Consider the following 16,439-nt stretch of genomic DNA (forward strand, 5'->3'; position numbering starts at 1 on the left):
CTTATGCTCGATCCATATCTAGACGCCATCTTAGACGATCCATCGCGGCGCGGCATGCACCTAGGGTCTTGGCAGCTGGTATTATAATTCCCACAGTTACAACACTTGTAGCAGCTAATACATATTGCGCGCAAGAGGAATAACATGCATGGCCCATTGTTATCCGATGTACATGTTACTGTTTGATTGATGGGCGAGTAACAGCCTGTGATCCCAATAGAGAAGCGATTTGTATCGGCCAAGTAGCAGAATGGGGCAAAACGTCTGGGACTACTCCGGCTTCTGACCAGTAACCATCATCCTGCAATTCATTAGCATCTTCCTCAATCCAAGAGAAAGAGCACTTACACCTCCCAATAAGCATGAACCTTAGTATTCCTCATCTCCTCCCTAACGTTCGCGATAAAAACCACAATCTCCTCATGCGTCATCCCCAATCCCTGCCTAAGCAAAAACGAACTAATACTCTCCAAGTTCCTCTCGATATTAGCCAACGTCCAGAGTCCAATTTCTTTGTACTTGGGGTCTTTGGGCCAAGTGTTGCTGGGCCACTTGAAGGTCTTTTTAATGATATTAGTAAAGCCTGCCTCTTTCATACGACGTTCGTGATCTTTGGATTCAATGAATGGACGACCGAGTGTTGCCGCGCCTTTGACGGTTAGTTCGTCCCATTTGTGTAGCGGAGAAGTTGGTTTGAGGGTTCCGTCATCGGACTTTGCGGGGAAGGTTGGGTCGATTATTTCGAGCCAGCCGCCTCTTTCCAAGTTTCTTAAACTAGTCAGAGACTATGCCTGAGAGAAGGGATAAGGAGGTTACTTGTAGCATTGGCTGATGAGTTTATCCCAGTCTGTGAAACTGCCGGACATGAGGCGGACGAAGATGTAGTCGAAGGGCTTAGTCCAAGTCCATTCTTGCTCGGCATCATCGATTTCAAAGGTGCAGTTTGGAGGGACACTAGTAACGTCAGTAGCGCTCAATAGATAGAGGGTGATACACACAATGCGGGCTGAATAGCTGCAATATCGATGCCAACGACCTGTCACGTAAGTAGTCTGAATCAAAATTCGTGGTACATCCTACCTCGGCATGAGGATGTTCATCAGCTGGAGGATATCAGTCAGTTGTCCTAAAGTTTGTTGGCATGACGTACCAAATTCAACAGCCCAAATGCCCGTGCCTGTACCGACATCCAGAACTCGCTTGGCGGTCTCGGCATTAGGCGCGAAGCATTTCTTTCCTCCGAATGTGAGTAGCAACTGATGGTTCTGAAGGTCTGTCAAGTTTCGGTGAGCGTTGTTCGTACAGTGGCTCTTAAGAACTATTACCTAGTCTTTCTGACTCGTGCTGCAGAAGTTTCAGTCTCAAACTGTAATGGTGTGGACTCAACTTACTTCATCGCTGGGGAGGTAATACGCTGCAGATGTTAGTTATGTCTGTGTTTGCCTGATAATTTATTTATGCATACTTTCGTCTCGATGATATCCACGACCATTGATCATATGATAATCTCGAATACTAGAACGCAAAGAAGCAGTGGATATTTCGTCGTCGGTCTGAGATGGTCAACGGCCACTTCGTATGCGTAAACAAACTTCACAACTTACAACTCCAATGGCTGAGTCATCATCTGCAGGGACGTCCGGCTCCTACAAGATCACGTCAGTCAACCACCATCGTCAATATTGTCTGGTAACCCACAAGATGGTCCTCGTCCGTGTCAGAGCCATGAGCAGGGGACAAAGCCTCAGGAGGGGCACCGTTCTTCGGTGTTGTAGCGCTGGCCATTTCGTTCAATTTCTTAAATATCAGATCAAAAACAAGTAACAAGGTAAGAGACAGATAACTCGAGCGGGGTCGACTTCTTAACAAATTTGTGATTTGTTGGTTCGACGTTACAATTATATCCATTTTATCCGTTCATGATATGATTTGAACTGCGCCATGGAATCGCATGTCCGGATCGTTATTCCGTGGGTTATGAGTGGCTGGTCGGGGGTAGTGGTGGATCCTCTGTGCCATTTGCTGGGGTTGTACAAAGACATTTGGCGGTTTCAAGACACTCCATTTGAGGTTTTGACGTTCAGTTATGCATGTTGGTTCATTGTTAGTTCGTATTGACAGTAACTCGCGTATCTACTCGCTCTTGTCGACACATTCTTTCTTCTCTACGAAGAGGGAGATGCTTAATTGATCTGTTATTATTTATCGTACAATCTCTAGTCTATATCGTGATATCCTTCAAAGGATACGTCGCATTCGAAACATCTGTAAACAACACCTCAATATACTTCTGAAACTGCCCATGCACTCTCCTCGCCATAGCAGTCATGACACTCCTACTTAACAACTCAGGCACCTTGTGCTTGGTATGCCAATTATGGCTCACAAATACACCTTGGCATTCACAATTTCCCTCATGCGCAAACTCATTCCCATTGGCATGATTACATGGAATTCCCTTGACTTCATGCGTTCCGTTAAATTCATAGCGGATATAATATGAGAAAGCACTTTGTTCATGTGCCCATTTCAAATTCCAAGCTTCGCAGCCGGGAATGCTTCGTGGACAATCTTCCCATCTGGAGTATAGTTCTTGTGTGCGCTTGCTGGCTTGTGATATGACGAAGCCTGTGTTAAGGATGAGGTTATTGTGGGAGTCGTAGTCGGCTTTTATGTCGAGGTCGTAGGCCATTGCAACCAGGGTTTCGGGGCGCACGTCCCACAGGTTCATGAGCCATTCTAGCGGGAGGTCGAGATGGGTGAACACGGCGTCCGAGTCGAGTGAGACGACAAAGTCGTAGGATTTTAAAGCTTCTTTTGCGATAGCGGGTTTTATCCATGTGCCGTGTCGGTCGGGGTAGCCTGCTGCTTTTACTAGGCGGTAGTCGTAGCCGTGAATCATGGCTAGAAAAGATCAGCGAGGATATGAATGAGTGGGTACATGGGATGTACCGTATAGATAGTGATTGAGATGACCTGCAGTCCGTCCGAGAATAGTCGGGTAATACGGCGGACACTCGTTCAACAGGGTATTCTCGTGGCTCGCATCAAGTCGTGTATCCGTATCAATAAGAACAACCTTCTTTCCCAATGGTCTCCTCCATCGCATCTGCCCCTCCGGTACTTCAAACCGCTCTCCCTTATCAGTGACAAACACCCGTTCTTCTATAGGATGTACTAGAGGTTTCCATAATTCGGCAAGGGTCGAAGCCAGGGCTTCGTCTTGAGCATCGGTACCATTGCGCTTGTGTTCCTCGCGGAGCTTTTTGTGACAGTTTCTCTTGACAAAGTCTGTTATTTGAGGCTTTGCGGGTTGTGCCGGCTGGCTCGTAATAGTCGGGGTAATGATGTTAGTTGTACTACTGTTGTTAGTTAGGCTTTATTTATAGGGACGCGAATAGTTTACCTTGGTGGGTTGGACAAAAAGAGGAGGTAGGTGCATAGAAAGAATGTGGTAAATCCAAGTATGCAGCTGATCAACAACGCACGTCTTGAACTTTGGTAAAGGCCCATATCGAACGAGTGTAGAGGGAACGCCAAAGGAGAAGATCAGAAAGAGAAGCATCACGAGGGCCAAACAGGGATATTATAAGAGCTTTGCATAAGGGGATGCACAGCCCTACAAGGGGTATATGTCATACGATGCAACGAGTCGCGGTATTGGTTTTCGATGGACCCTGGGAGATTGACATTGAAGGTTTATACCTCTTTCGGCAGTCACCGACCCATGACAGATGTTCTGGATCAGCGTCGAGAAGGCATTATCGATCCATAATGGGACTAGCCAGGCGGGACTGGGTAGTTTATTATTGGAAGACACTAACAACCAATAGCCGAGTCTTAGCTCGCTTAGCCGGCAATGGTTCTTGAGAACAACTTGTTGAATTTATATTCTTTCCAAGGCATTTCAGTCAATATTTATTGATATTGGAGAGCTCTTCTCTTCCCTCATCGCTCTCTACTAGACATCAGTACTTTTCTAACATTTTGAAGAGGTGAAGTCTTAATGCCATAGAGTTGAAAGGATTCACAAAGTGGACCTTTCTGTCCCTGTCTGTGCGACGCTATACGAAGCTTACAGACCCCATTACGAGGTTCTTATAGGACGTGGCGTAAAAGAAAAAGCAGGGACCAAATTTCTCGGAGTCTCGGGTCAGCCCAATGGCGCAGTGATACGATACTACCTCTCGCTTATTGGCTACATCGTTAACTTGACAGGATTCTTCCACAAAAGGGAAACGCCGACTGGATGACGCGTATTTGAAGTACCGAAGTCTAGACCAATTGAAGTGATACCACAAGAAGAGGAACCCCTAGAAAAAGCCCAACAACCCTCGAGCCTGCGCCACTGCTGTCCTCATCCTTTCCCTTAAAAAGAGCCTCCCTCTCATCCTCATCGAATAATTCAGCTCTGTTGGTATTCGTTGGACTCCATCCCCACATATCTTTCCTGCTCGCCCTCGTAGCCTCCTGTACAACAGTCCCAGTATACCACTCCGTCATAACATCAGCAGTATATCCTTTTTCCATACAATAAGATGCGTAGTAAGATTTCATAGACGAGGCATCTTTTGTTTCAATTCCTGCTGAGCAACTGGCTTGTGCACAGTTGTCGATATGTTCGTCAACAAGCTTCGCTTGTTTATCGTCCCCTGCGCAATAGCATTGCTCAAGGTATGGAGCGCCACAATTCAGGACATCGCCGATGTCTGTGGCGGGATTTTTGGGTCGGAAGAGACATGGTTTTACGCATTGATTAACGTCCGAGGGGATTTGATTAAAGATGTTCACTTTTTGAGATAGTGTATGGGTTGCCAAAATGAGTAGTAGTGTAAATCTGATGGCCATCGTAAATGTCCAGGGTAGGGTAGAGTCGGTGCAATGATACTTCGCGTGGAGATTTGAGAATTAAGATGCGCGGGATTTGCAGAGTAGAAAAACGTCATTCAGCCTGATTCTGAATGGTTGGGGAACATGTACTTTATCAACTGATCCTACCCTGTTATTGCGATGAGTTGGGTATCTGCATAAACAAGCATCAGTGTTGCCGGCGGTTACTCGGCCAATGAGAAGCATTTTCTGTCCTTCATTTTGAAGATCTCCGTTTCATCTTGAGTTATCACCGACATCACCAACACAAAATACCCCAATCGTCAATTGTCGTACACAGTTCATGGTCTTCGGCAATGCTTGAACCATCAAATGCAGTATGTACTGTACTCTGTTGTCTCATCTTGTCAAACCTGGACAAGCCAGTGGAAGTGGATAAGTGGGCATATTCGGGAATAACACGGCATTACTCGGATAGATTTAAGCCGACTTACTACCAACCGGTGCCTGTGTTCGGATGGAATGCAGGGTAGTAGGAATATGCAAAACATGATGTAGGTAGAGTTACGTATGTGCCAGTGATGATCCTCGCTTTCAATAGTCCATCTAAGGACCGAAAGTAATATGAAAAGCCTTGGTCTTTAGGTAACACCCGTCAGGGTAAGATCGTGATTGGCTAGTTTACGTCGCTCGGTCTTTGGCTTTAGTGCTCCAGTTATTCTAGAGCGTTAGCCCGAACTCCGCCATGTAGACCATCCGATAGTAGAAGGATTCGACAAAGACCGAGATGAAGGTAGCCGCAAATCAATTGATGACAAGATGGCTGGGTATGTTACGCGGCCTGCTATGTGTATTGGAAGTCGAAGGAGTAAGCTCCGTCTTGTGTGCGGACTTTGGCTTAGCATCCAACTCAGCCTATCAGCTATTAGAAAGACCGAGATGAAATATCAGCTTATTAAAGACCGAGGTGAAATATTCCTTCAGCTATATAAATCACCAAACCATCCCCAATGCAACTCCAGTAAATTAGAATCACCACCACTTCGCCAAAGACCAACATGTATCTCCTTCCCACCTTCGCACTCCTCGGAGCGGCACAGGCAATTCTGATGCCCTCCCCACCAGGCCCCTACAATGTCGCCGTCCGCGATATTGAACTGATTGATTCAAACCGCATCGATGCCTTCGCACCAGAACCAAACACAAAACGCCGCATCATGGTCTCGGCCTATCTCCCCATCGATGCCAAGCACAACTGCAAACCCCAGGTTGTGCCGTATATGCCAGCTCTGACGGCAAGTGTCTTTGGCGAGCTAGGTGCTAGCCTTGGAATTCCAAACGGAACAATTGAAAGCTTTGAAATGGAGTTTTGTAACATTTCTACTATCAAGTCCTCAAAAAGCAAGAAAGAGTTTCCTGTGGTTATCTTCTCTCCTGGTGCGCAGGGAACTCGGCTTGTGTGGGGTGCCGTGGCGAGATCGTTGGCTAGTCTTGGATATATCGTTTTTACGCTTGATCACACTTATGAAACGTTGGTTGTTGAATTCCCTGATGGAAGTGCTGCGTATCATACTACGGATGATACTCCTGATCTGGTCATGCTAGAGGTAAGCTACATCACCCATACTGAGACAGACCCGACTGACAAATTCAGGCTCGTACAAAGGATGCATCATTCCTCACCTCCCAACTCTCAAACAAAACCCTCACGAACTCTATTTTCGCCAACTTCCCCGGTACTTTCAATCCCGAAAGGGTAGCCATTTACGGCCATTCCTTCGGCGGATCAACAGCAGCAGTCACGGTCCAACGTGACCCTCGCATCATAGGCGGTCTTGGCCTCGATGCTCCAATCTACGGATCCGTCAACCACGAAGGCTTCAAGGATAAGCCCTTCATCCTCGTCGCCGCAGATAGGAGTGATCCTTTTGATTGGGATGAATTCTACAGCAAGATCGATGGACCTAAGATGGTGCTTGAGATTATGAAGACGCAGCATTATGCGTTCACGGATGTTCCGTTGATGTTGACCAAGATTAAAATTCCGAAGGAGTCGCAGGGTGTTGTTGATGAGATCTTTGGGACGTTGGATGGGAGGAAGCTTGAGAAGGCTACAAACCAGATTTTGGTTGGGTGGATGGATCTGTTGTTTAAGAAGAAGACCGGTACACTCAAGAAGGTTGGGAGGAATGTCAATGTCAAGGTGTTGCGTAGTGACTTGGTTAAGCAAAGCTAAGCTGACAAGCTCTGGTAGCCAGAAACACAACCAAGATCTGAGATCAACCTGGAGAAAGTCATATAAAATTGGCCTGCATATAATTCATCAAACCTTTCCCTCAGAAGCCCTCACCTCGAGCTCTTCCTGATGAGATGTCTTAGTAGACGCAAACTTCCAAGCAGGAACACGTCGTTCAAATAGTTCATCCAGCTCATGATATGTCCGACCCTTTGTCTCCGGGAACATAAGGATACAAGGAATCAAATATACCAAGGTGATACCGCCGAAGAAGAGTCCGATCTTTTGACCCCAGCCAGCATTCTGATAAGATAGCATGAGAGGCACGGTGTAGTTCTAGTCCTGTTAGGAGATGCCTTAGCTAGAAGGGTCGCACTTACAAATAAGATACCAGTGGCGTATTGGATAGTAACGGCGATGGAGGTGGTCTTTGCTCGTAGACTCGGACTCGAGATTTCGACTAAACTGATCCAACCTGGGGAAGTTAGTCGAGAATAATAATAGTACTTTCAACATACCAATCGGTGCAAGAGTATTTGCATAAACAAAAGCCCAAAGAGAACAAAGCGCCACCAAAGCCATCCCCGAAGCACTAGTCTGCTTCATGAAACCAAGCCCACCTACAACAAAGCAGATCGTCGCCATAGCAGCACCGCCATAAATCACCAACGTTCTCCGTCCGACCTTGTCGACTGTATAGAAGGCAATGATGATACCCACAACAAGGACCATCTGTTTGACCATATTACCTAAGAAGGGATCGTCAACACCGGCGAGTTGGAAGAAGTAGGTCGTGTATCCGAACATGAGTGGAACTCCAACTACATTCTGGAATGTAAACGGAAGAGTCGATATGATGGCGCGCTTCATGTTGATCTTGTTCGTGAAGAGGGCTTTCCAATCCGAATTCTCGCCTTTGGCTGTAGATGACGATTCTTCCATTTCGTACTGGAGGACTGAGTATTCACGGTCGACATCGTAGTCTTTGACATTCCCAACCAACCGACGCAGTGCCTTTTTGCCTTCATCGTGTCTACCCTTGGAAGCATACCAAGCTGCGAATGTCAGATAAGGCCATTGAATTAATGACTGTACTTACATGGTGTTTCAGGGAGATACAGCATTGGAAAAAGCCAAAGACCTGTAAAGACAAACTCGGAGTAGAATATACGTCTGAAAGCCATCGGATTCGTATCTTCAAGGATCTTGAGGGCGATGGCAAGAAAGACTTGTCCCAGGGCGAAGGCGAGAGAGAAGCTGCCAAGCAGAGCACCTCTAAATTGCGGCAGTGCGACTTCAGACATGTAGACCATGACCGAAGTACCCATCATGCCGCCTGCACAACCGGCGACCAACCGAGCAATAAGAAGGGTCCACCAGTTCGGTGCAATGATCTGAATCACGATAGACTAACCACATAAGCATGATGTTGAACACGGGTATGGATGAACTCACCAGTGTAAGGAAGAACGTAACACCCCACATATTGAACTTTCGACCGAACTTGTCTGCAGTAATAGGCGCAATACACTGGATCAAGATAGACGTAACAAAGTAACAAGCAGACCAGAGAGAGATGTGCTGAGCATTAAGAGCGGGGTTACCGGTTTCGGGGTCTTTGACTGTTGCGAAGTAGGTGATAAAACCTTCGTTGGCGACAATACTTCCTATAACCGAGTTTGCGTATCCAGCGTACCTAGAGTTGTTAGAGAAGGTATTCGAGTCGGGGGTTAGTGCACGTACATTCCAGCTAGAGATACTCCAAGACCGGTGATGTAAAGGCGCCAGAATTTCTTGACACATTGGGCTCGAGTCAGAGTTGCGAATGCTGATGTTGGGACGGCATTGTGCGTTCCCTTCTCATCGTGTACCACATCCATAACTTCAGCTTTAGACATTTTGGATGCCAGATAGATAGTGTATCTACAGTTCAATGAGCGGTTGAAGATCGACGAAGCATATTGACGTTAATTATATACATTACTGGCTCGGCCATCACTCCGAGAGAACCTATTCAAGCTGAAGTTACTTTGATACATGACTCGCAAACCATCCCTGTACCCCAGACCCCGCGAATCGAGTGACACCTGGAGAATGCGGGGAAGTTGTAAAATGTGACCTCGAACTAGCGTCAATGTTACCATGACATGGATGCAAAGCTTGGTTATAGCAGCGTTGGCCAACGGCGTTGTCCAGCAAAAGTTTAGTGTCACCGACATCGTGAAGTATTTCCTATACACGGTGAAATTTCGGGAAAGCCGTGGTTAAACAAAGGTTCAAGGCAGCCCAGAATGGTGAAGATCAACTATGGACAAAAGACTGAGTAGGAGCTGCGTGTCACGCGATGGAAGTTTAACAACGGAGTGCTCTCCGAAACTTCGTAGGAAAAACCGCGGAAGTATCGAGTCGTTGGGTTTGAGGGCCTTCTCGCCGAATTCCCAAGGGTTTGGTCCAAGTTTGACATACAGAGCACTGCCAATGGTACGTTCAAAAACATCCTACCATCTAGAGCAAGATGTTGATGGAAAGAGGCCAAAGGTTACAGCACATCGTCATGGAAGTTTCTTTCATTGCTAACTTCTCGTCTTTAACTACCCTAAAGATTGCTTCTGCACCATCTCAGTCCATCTCTTCTTCAAAACCTGCACAGCCCCCTTCGGTCTCCGATCCCTCGTAAAAACCCCCTTCTTATTCCCATCAACCCTAAAAATAAACGTAGAAGGCGTCTGAAAATCAGCAAAATTCCAAACATGCTCTCCAACAACACTATCCACCCTATCAAACACGCGATGTGACATTTCCAGCACCCTACTCTGATATTCTTCACTCCAAGGAACGTCTCCAACTGTGTGTAGCCCAGCTAGTGTGTCGGCTCCGTACTCCGTCATTATAATGGGCTTGTTGTATTTGCCTGCCCAGCTGACGAGACATTCTTCTAGGCCTTTTTCTGCTGCTTCAAGGTCTCCTGTGTGGATGTACCAGCCGTAGTATCTGTTGAGGCAAATTACGTCGAAAAGATCTGCGATTAGATCAGTGTGGATGTTTGCTTGGTTTTCATTTGCGAAGCACACCGGACGAGTAGGATCCAGTTCCTTTGCCAAAGTGACCAGAGGCTCCATGTACTCGCGTACACCATGTTCACTAGCAGCCGGCTCATTCGCAATAGTCCACATAACACAACAAGGATGATTCTTGTCCCTCGCAATGAGTTCCCGAATAGCCTGCTCATGAGCCGTCTGCGTCTTGTCATTCATCGTGTCGGGCGAGAACGTAGGCGTGGGCTTCTGTCCGAACAGTCCAGCGACGATAGTCAGATTGAGACCCACAGCGGCAGTCTCATTGATGACCACAATCCCATGACGATCTGCATACTCAAGCACCTCCTCAGCGTATGGGTAGTGAGATGTCCTGAAGGAATTGGCGCCCATCCACTTTATTAGTTGAAAGTCGTGGATCATGTATGCTGGATCGTGGCCTTTACCGCGGATGGGCGTGTCTTCGTGTTTGCCGAAGCCTGTGAAGTAGAATGGTTTTCCATTGATGAGGAACTTGTTGCCTGAGACTTTGACGGTGCGTATTCCGACAGGTAGTTCGTAGGTGTCGACGACGGAGCCATCGGGACAGATGATTTCGGCCTTGAGCTGGTAAAGATATGCTGCGCCAGGTTGCCAAAGATGAGGCGATGGAACTGTCAATGAGCCTTTTCTTCCGGAGGAGTGTGTAACTTCAATATTCTCTTTATCAGCCAGGGTTATGCTGAGTGAGTGACCCTCCAGAGGCGCGTTGGTAGAGATTACAAAATCCACAAAACCAGTCGTTTCTTCCACCCTCGTCACAACAGTAGCATCATCGATGAATACCCTCGGCACACTACACAGCCACACCGATCTTGCGAGACCAGCATAATTAAAAAAGTCATGCTGGTAATGCTGTTTCTTCTTCCCACTGTCAAGCGTCTCAATCCTTCCAGGTGGAATTGTATGCCAATCCAACTCATTGTTCACACCGACTGTAAGCCTTACCTTACAACCCGGCTCAACAATTTCCGTGATATCGACTTCGAACGGGGTATAACCACCCACATGTTCAGCAGCAAATTGATCGTTTATGTAAATGCGACCTTTGTGGGTTGCAGCGTCAAAGCGAAGGAAATATCGCTGCTGGGACCATGTCGAGGGGACGGTGAAACTGCGTTGGTAGTAGACCCAGCCGACATGGTTCCGGATGTCTGGGTCGATGAAAATGTCGTTGTAGCTTGCTGGAACGGGGACTTGAAGCGTGGGTGGAATCCAGCGTTCCCATGATTTGTCTTCCAGAGTGAAGTTCCAGACTCCATCTAGAGAGACAAGGTCTCGATGAGCATTGGCTTGTGGTTTAAGCATGGTGATGAGTTAAAATAAAAGTTTGTTTGATTCAACATCTGTCGCGGAGTCAGGCAGTCACGAGCGATGGTGAAGTCGCTTTTAATTGTGAGGGCATTCTACAAAGTAAATCGGACATGTCTCCGAGGACATTCATTCTATGCAGATTACAAGGACCGATGCATCGTACGGATATTGCCCGAGGCAATTTGACATGCAGTCGTCATTGGGTGATCGCGAAAGTGGATTGATATGCATCACGAGGGGTTGTGATCCTTGTAAGTGTGGGGTGAATCTGTTCCGCAGGATGGTTTGGCTAACTGAAGCTCGGATAAGGAACGGGTAAACCAACGATCTAGTACAGAGTTGAATATCTTGTTTTATGCAGCCTGCTGCTTGACGATACACTTATGAGCCTTGGGTGCAATCAAAAAGTGATTCTCCATATCCATCATATCATCAGTCATATCCACGCCAAGTCTAACACCCCGACACTCCCGAAAGAACAAAGCTGCTCCAAGTCTCAACTCCATCCAAGCCAAGTGCATTCCAATACAAATCCTTGATCCAGCGCCGAATGGGGACATTGCAGCTTTTTGTGCAGGTGTTATACTGGACTTGTCCATGAATCGGTACCCGTCAAATCTGGCTAGTTAGTTTAAAGAGGCGTGAGGTGGGGGGTTGGGGTTATATACATAGTTGCGTTTGAGAAGACATTTTCGTCGCGGTGGGTTGTGTATGCTTGTGTGCTGACGACTGTACCGGCCGGAAGATAATGTCCGCTTAGTGTAGCGCCCTTGCTAGGAACAATGCGAGGAAGAGAACCCGGCGCAGCACCGTATAAGCGTAGTGTCTCTTCAATAACACTATTCAGAATAGGCGCGTTCTTAAGCTCTTCAAAACTCAACTCACCACTAAACTGTGCAACTTCCTGCTCCAACCGTTCTTGTAGTTGGGGATGTTTAAGAACAGCCCAGACAAGGTACGTAAGTGTAACGGCCGTTGTATCAGACCCAGCGATAATGAGATTTCCCGCCTCACATTGAACGCTTGATTCGGTGAGAGTGGTCTTTTCTTGCCCGTCAGCTTCAGCTGCCATTTGACTGAACAAATTAGCTCTGCTCATAGCTGTTTGCATGTTGCGAACTGCCACGGCACCATGGTCGTAGACAACATTGTCGGCGTTCAAGAGCTTCTTTAGACTTTGTGAAGGAATGAATTTGAGAAATGGGTAGACCCATGATAGTTCGCTTCTGATACCGCTGTGGATCAGGGCAAGCTGGATGGAATCAATGTAAGGCGTTTGCTGCCAGCGTCAGTAAATATTTGTTAGACTTATAGAGTCTCCTTACCTTTCCCTGTTCCAGCATATGGAATGACTCCCCAAATGACAAATGAGCAATGACATCCGTAGTCATAAGCGTCCACCACTTGAACACATCCGCCCCAGCACCCATCGCATCCTGCTTAATCTTCTCAACCGCCAGCCCAGTCTTTTCTCTAATCTCAGGCTCCCAATTCGCCAAAAGCGAACTCACACTAAAAGCCCTCGCAAAAAGCCTTCTCCGTGCAGAATGCAAATGCGGATCACGCATAGCAAAGATACCAGATTCTCTCCCGGGAGTAATCCCATCGTACCAAGGTGATTTGAGGAAACCGGCGCCGATTTTGTGAATTGCGGAGACAGAGTCTGGGTCGCTTATGGCTACTTCTTGAGGAGAGATGCGTACGATGGGACCGTACTGTTTGTGAAGTGCATGGATGTAGTGAATGCGGTTGCCGGTCACCACGTGATATTTTAGGATGAGGTGGGTTATGTGGGTGTACCAGGGCCCTGGGATATGCCGGAGGGGTGAGGACAGGGAGGTTATGAGGGTGTAGGCTGCTGTGAGGAGGAGGAAGATGCCTGCCAGTAATGGCGTACCAGGATAGGTGATAAGAGTCATTTTCTACCATTGAGATGATCATGAGTGATTGATCATCTGAAGGTTGGCAGTTCGATGTGTTTATACGGCCGGACTCTCATGTGGGGTTCGGGACTGTGGGGGTCACCACAGCCGACCGGAGTTTCTGGGAAGTCCGGCACGGCACGGCATCGCTGTCCGGCATCAAATCGGCTTTTAAAATGTCGTGTCCAACGGTCGAAGCACCAATTTTAATTGATGATACATTACAACTAGGGTTCAGGTAGCGCCTCTCTCAAAGCTGTTCAACTTAGATGAAATATAAATGTGTTGATTGATTGAAGCTGTACAGGTTGATGGGGGACATTTAAAGATACAATGATATAAAAATAACATCATGATAAATGCACTTGCAATTCTCTTGTTAAATCAGTCCATAGAATTGCCGATGCTAGATCATGCAATTCGGGGATGTTAAACTCTCCGTACTGCTGTTGAGTTGTAGTGGAGCGACTTGAAACATGTGACCCCCACATCCCGAGACAGATGCCACTAACATATATTCCAACGACCAACCAACCTTCATCAAGCAACCCACCGATATTCGTCCATTCCTGCTCTTGCTCTTTGGCGTGATTTAGCATAACGACTGTGTTCTCTTCCATTTGCTGCCTTCCGACGAGCAAGCCTTCCAATTAGTAGTCTTACTTTGATGTCCAGGGAGCGCTCTCTCTCAAGCCAGCTTGTTACAGCTCCTGCCGGTCAATGTAGCAATTAGCTTATCCCTGACAAAAGAGAGCATGTATTGTTGCGTCCCAACTCACCATTTCTTAGCTCATTGTCGCCTCATCGAGAAGTCTCAGATGAGGGTATTAAGCGCACGTGGAGGCTTGATGCTTCCGGAGGTCAATATTTGTGAGCATTGGACCAAGAAAAGTGCCCTCTAGAGCCTGGTAAGACATTTTTGCAGGGCTGAAACATCAACGAATTAGAGTCCACACGGACAGTCATGGCTTCAACTCTGTTCGTTGTGTCACAGGTTTTTGATACGTGGATGATGAAAGGTTCAGTGATTAATGTAGATGTCTCCAACGAATCACAAGCTGAAATTCGAGAGTTTGTTCGAGAACCTGTTCTTATCTAAGTTTTAGGGATTTTTGATGACGGCAGATTTTTATCAGTGCCTGTGACCTTTGCCCACGAAAGTTTGTATTTGTTCATTTAATCCGCAAAATGAGACCTCTCTTTTTGTCATCCGACCAGGTTTAATTCAACATACTCCTCCTCGATCGCCCACGATGAAACGGGAAATACCGCCCAGCCTCGCATCATTCTATCTATCTCGATTCTGGCATAGTGTAAGTCCATCAGTATTCACTTCTGCCCTTCTGCTAACATATTAGAAGCCGGCGACACAAGCCATCGTCTCAGCAACTATCTTCCTTGTCGCCATCATCGCACTCCTGATAGTTGATGTCTACCACACTGCGCGTCGACTATGCACTGCCGCTGGCCATTCGCATAGTTTCTGGAATCTTTTCCCGCACATTTTCAGCCGAGGTCCTCGCGATTACCATTATCGGCGGTCGATCGGAAAGATGGTTAAAATTCATCTGGAGGACGCCATTCTGATCGGTTTTTATCTCTTGCTGCTTCCGGTTCTGTTTGTGCTTTTTGTATTATGGGTTGCCCAATACTATATTGCCCGGTGGGTTCTTGGAGGCTGTTAAATGGGTCGCAACCAATTTTGACTGCAACCAGGACTGTTTTATCGCAAGTCTTTGTGGCCGAGCTTTGGATCAGGATGGGATCATGAACGACTGGAAAGAGAGTGTAGGCAATGCAAGAGGAGGTGGTCTCGCTACAAGTCTAATTGGACCAGGAACAGACCGGAAATTGGAGTTCTACAACAAATCCACCATTTAAAGACAGAGCTTGAACAGTGGAAATCTTATGGTCAGTCATGCAGTGCGCGCCCTACGACAGAACCACGAGATCGACGTCATGAGATTCAAATATAAATCCTCTCATCTTCAAATCCCAACTTCCTCCGACCAGTCTATATATCTATGTACAGGAACAGCTTTGATGATTCATATAGCACTAACACATCGAGGCTTAAGACTATTTAGTCAAGTCTCCAGGAGTGGGCTCTCCACTGATCCCTTCCAACACTTTCGTATCGGCACTCTTTCCCTCAGCAATCTTGACAACCTCAAAAAGCTCCTGGACCCTCACATCCCACCCAGCCTGCACCTGGCCCTCCAGAATCTCCTCCGAAGAAACTTCCCTCCCATAGAGCCCAGCATTAACATCCTTCTTCTCCTTGATTACAGTCCCATCAACAGTCAACCCACCATAAACACCTCTAGACTTCGTGTACGTCCAAACAGGCTTGACATCACCGACATTAACGTTCCCACCTAGCGGTCCTGCAGCAAGTGCAACAGCACCACCAAGGTTGACTTCGGCCTTTTTGTAAACATCCACGGCTTCGGTGGTGTTGAGAACGCAAATACAGTCGTATACATCGATGCCGTAGACGAGACCGACACTACCGCTGCGGACGGAGAAGGCGGAGGGAGATGACCATGTACCGTTTGGAAGGCGGGCGATCACTATGCCTGAGCCACCTGCGCCAGCAAAGTACATTCCGGCTCGGAAGCCGGTGAAGATTGCGAGACCTTTTGCATTGGCGATGACGTTTGATGGGATTTTGTTTTTGTCTGTTTTGTTAGTTCGATATGGCATGGGTAAAGTGGGCTGAGGTACGTACCGATGAAGCTTTTGAGAATCCGAGCGCTCTTTTCACACTCTGTGGAAACATCTGATGATTTGAAAAGGCCCATTGTATGTGATGTATTCTTATATGGGAAAAGTTTTGCAGGTATGTAGGGAGCTATCGGGAGTTATGGTTGAGAGATTGTGACGATGTAAAAGTGAATTGGTTGTCATTGTTATCGTCTGGCAGCCGCTTTTATACGAGAGTGATCATCTCGATGTGTGATGAGGCCGCATACAATCGTCACATTGTTTGAACTCCAATTCTGCGTATTAAAAGAACTGCCTTGGTCACAGCCTCCTGCATTGATGACTTATTCCTGCTTG

At 47.0% G+C, this 16,439-nt stretch overlaps 9 protein-coding genes across 9 annotated transcripts; 2 read left to right on the plus strand and 7 right to left on the minus strand.

Moving 5' to 3' along the window:
- Positions 1-41: 41 nt before the first annotated feature.
- On the minus strand, positions 42-1,847 carry B0J16DRAFT_410559 (S-adenosyl-L-methionine-dependent methyltransferase). The gene is made up of 11 exons (XM_046133161.1): positions 1,699-1,847; positions 1,605-1,646; positions 1,466-1,553; positions 1,392-1,414; positions 1,326-1,344; positions 1,151-1,273; positions 1,081-1,103; positions 999-1,036; positions 817-954; positions 349-768; positions 42-301 (listed from the first exon to the last, which is right to left on the minus strand). The coding sequence occupies exons 1-11, from the start codon at positions 1,783-1,785 to the stop codon at positions 271-273; spliced, it is 1,032 nt and encodes a 343-aa protein (XP_045985671.1). The 5' UTR covers positions 1,786-1,847; the 3' UTR covers positions 42-270.
- Positions 1,848-2,179: 332 nt separating this feature from the next.
- Positions 2,180-3,624, minus strand: B0J16DRAFT_331744 (uncharacterized protein). Its single transcript, XM_046126623.1, has 3 exons — positions 3,407-3,624; positions 2,953-3,359; positions 2,180-2,904 (listed from the first exon to the last, which is right to left on the minus strand). Exons 1-3 carry the CDS (start codon positions 3,511-3,513, stop codon positions 2,222-2,224), a joined length of 1,197 nt encoding a protein of 398 aa, XP_045985672.1. The 5' UTR covers positions 3,514-3,624; the 3' UTR covers positions 2,180-2,221.
- A 241-nt stretch (positions 3,625-3,865) lies between these two features.
- Positions 3,866-5,143, minus strand: B0J16DRAFT_331746 (uncharacterized protein). Its single transcript, XM_046126624.1, has one exon. It carries the CDS (start codon positions 4,846-4,848, stop codon positions 4,276-4,278), a length of 573 nt encoding a protein of 190 aa, XP_045985673.1. The 5' UTR covers positions 4,849-5,143; the 3' UTR covers positions 3,866-4,275.
- Positions 5,144-5,888: 745 nt separating this feature from the next.
- Positions 5,889-7,066, plus strand: B0J16DRAFT_393777 (Alpha/Beta hydrolase protein; the record flags this gene model as incomplete). Its single annotated transcript, XM_046132082.1, has 2 exons — positions 5,889-6,437; positions 6,485-7,066. The coding sequence occupies 2 exons, from the start codon at positions 5,889-5,891 to the stop codon at positions 7,064-7,066; spliced, it is 1,131 nt and encodes a 376-aa protein (XP_045985674.1).
- An 87-nt stretch (positions 7,067-7,153) lies between these two features.
- On the minus strand, positions 7,154-8,964 carry B0J16DRAFT_393778 (general substrate transporter; the record flags this gene model as incomplete). The annotated part of the gene is made up of 6 exons (XM_046132083.1): positions 7,154-7,402; positions 7,447-7,541; positions 7,585-8,121; positions 8,166-8,475; positions 8,522-8,762; positions 8,810-8,964. 6 exons carry the CDS (start codon positions 8,962-8,964, stop codon positions 7,154-7,156), a joined length of 1,587 nt encoding a protein of 528 aa, XP_045985675.1.
- A 714-nt stretch (positions 8,965-9,678) lies between these two features.
- On the minus strand, positions 9,679-11,524 carry B0J16DRAFT_281287 (glycoside hydrolase superfamily; the record flags this gene model as incomplete). Its single annotated transcript, XM_046123935.1, has 1 exon — positions 9,679-11,524. A coding segment is annotated over exon 1 (1,770 nt), but the record flags the coding sequence as incomplete, so codon positions are not given.
- Positions 11,525-11,781: 257 nt separating this feature from the next.
- On the minus strand, positions 11,782-13,373 carry B0J16DRAFT_360692 (cytochrome P450; the record flags this gene model as incomplete). The annotated part of the gene is made up of 3 exons (XM_046129719.1): positions 11,782-12,072; positions 12,123-12,733; positions 12,780-13,373. 3 exons carry the CDS (start codon positions 13,371-13,373, stop codon positions 11,808-11,810), a joined length of 1,470 nt encoding a protein of 489 aa, XP_045985677.1. The 3' UTR covers positions 11,782-11,807.
- A 1,256-nt stretch (positions 13,374-14,629) lies between these two features.
- B0J16DRAFT_393784 (uncharacterized protein) lies at positions 14,630-15,257 on the plus strand (the record flags this gene model as incomplete). The annotated part of the gene is made up of 3 exons (XM_046132084.1): positions 14,630-14,689; positions 14,735-15,043; positions 15,093-15,257. The coding sequence occupies 3 exons, from the start codon at positions 14,630-14,632 to the stop codon at positions 15,255-15,257; spliced, it is 534 nt and encodes a 177-aa protein (XP_045985678.1).
- A 122-nt stretch (positions 15,258-15,379) lies between these two features.
- On the minus strand, positions 15,380-16,335 carry B0J16DRAFT_299065 (uncharacterized protein). Its single transcript, XM_046124522.1, has 2 exons — positions 16,108-16,335; positions 15,380-16,057 (listed from the first exon to the last, which is right to left on the minus strand). The coding sequence occupies exons 1-2, from the start codon at positions 16,178-16,180 to the stop codon at positions 15,456-15,458; spliced, it is 675 nt and encodes a 224-aa protein (XP_045985679.1). The 5' UTR covers positions 16,181-16,335; the 3' UTR covers positions 15,380-15,455.
- Positions 16,336-16,439: the final 104 nt, after the last annotated feature.

Source organism: Fusarium flagelliforme (assembly GCF_020744385.1).
Source record: "Fusarium flagelliforme strain FIESC 12 MPI-CAGE-AA-0113 chromosome Unknown B0J16scaffold_2, whole genome shotgun sequence".
Taxonomy (NCBI): Eukaryota; Fungi; Ascomycota; class Sordariomycetes; order Hypocreales; family Nectriaceae; genus Fusarium; species Fusarium flagelliforme.

Bases quoted from the DNA above. Each gene is read 5' to 3' on its own strand.
- B0J16DRAFT_331744 (XM_046126623.1), bottom strand. From the start codon at position 3,513: ATGGGCCTTTACCAAAGTTCAAGACGTGCGTTGTTGATCAGCTGCATA. The intron at 3,360-3,406 runs GTAAACTATTCG...TAACAACAGTAG, and splicing joins TTTTTGTCCAACCCACCAAG to TACAACTAACATCATTACCC. The intron at 2,905-2,952 runs GTACATCCCATG...GATCTTTTCTAG, and splicing joins TCTCAATCACTATCTATACG to CCATGATTCACGGCTACGAC.
- B0J16DRAFT_331746 (XM_046126624.1), bottom strand. From the start codon at position 4,848: ATGGCCATCAGATTTACACTACTACTCATTTTGGCAACCCATACACTA.
- B0J16DRAFT_410559 (XM_046133161.1), bottom strand. From the start codon at position 1,785: ATGGCCAGCGCTACAACACCGAAGAACGGTGCCCCTCCTGAGGCTTTG. The intron at 1,415-1,465 runs GTATGCATAAAT...TAACATCTGCAG, and splicing joins TGGATATCATCGAGACGAAA to CGTATTACCTCCCCAGCGAT. The intron at 955-998 runs GTGTGTATCACC...TGACGTTACTAG, and splicing joins GCAGCTATTCAGCCCGCATT to TGTCCCTCCAAACTGCACCT.
- B0J16DRAFT_299065 (XM_046124522.1), bottom strand. From the start codon at position 16,180: ATGGGCCTTTTCAAATCATCAGATGTTTCCACAGAGTGTGAAAAGAGC. The intron at 16,058-16,107 runs GTACGTACCTCA...CTAACAAAACAG, and splicing joins GATTCTCAAAAGCTTCATCG to ACAAAAACAAAATCCCATCA.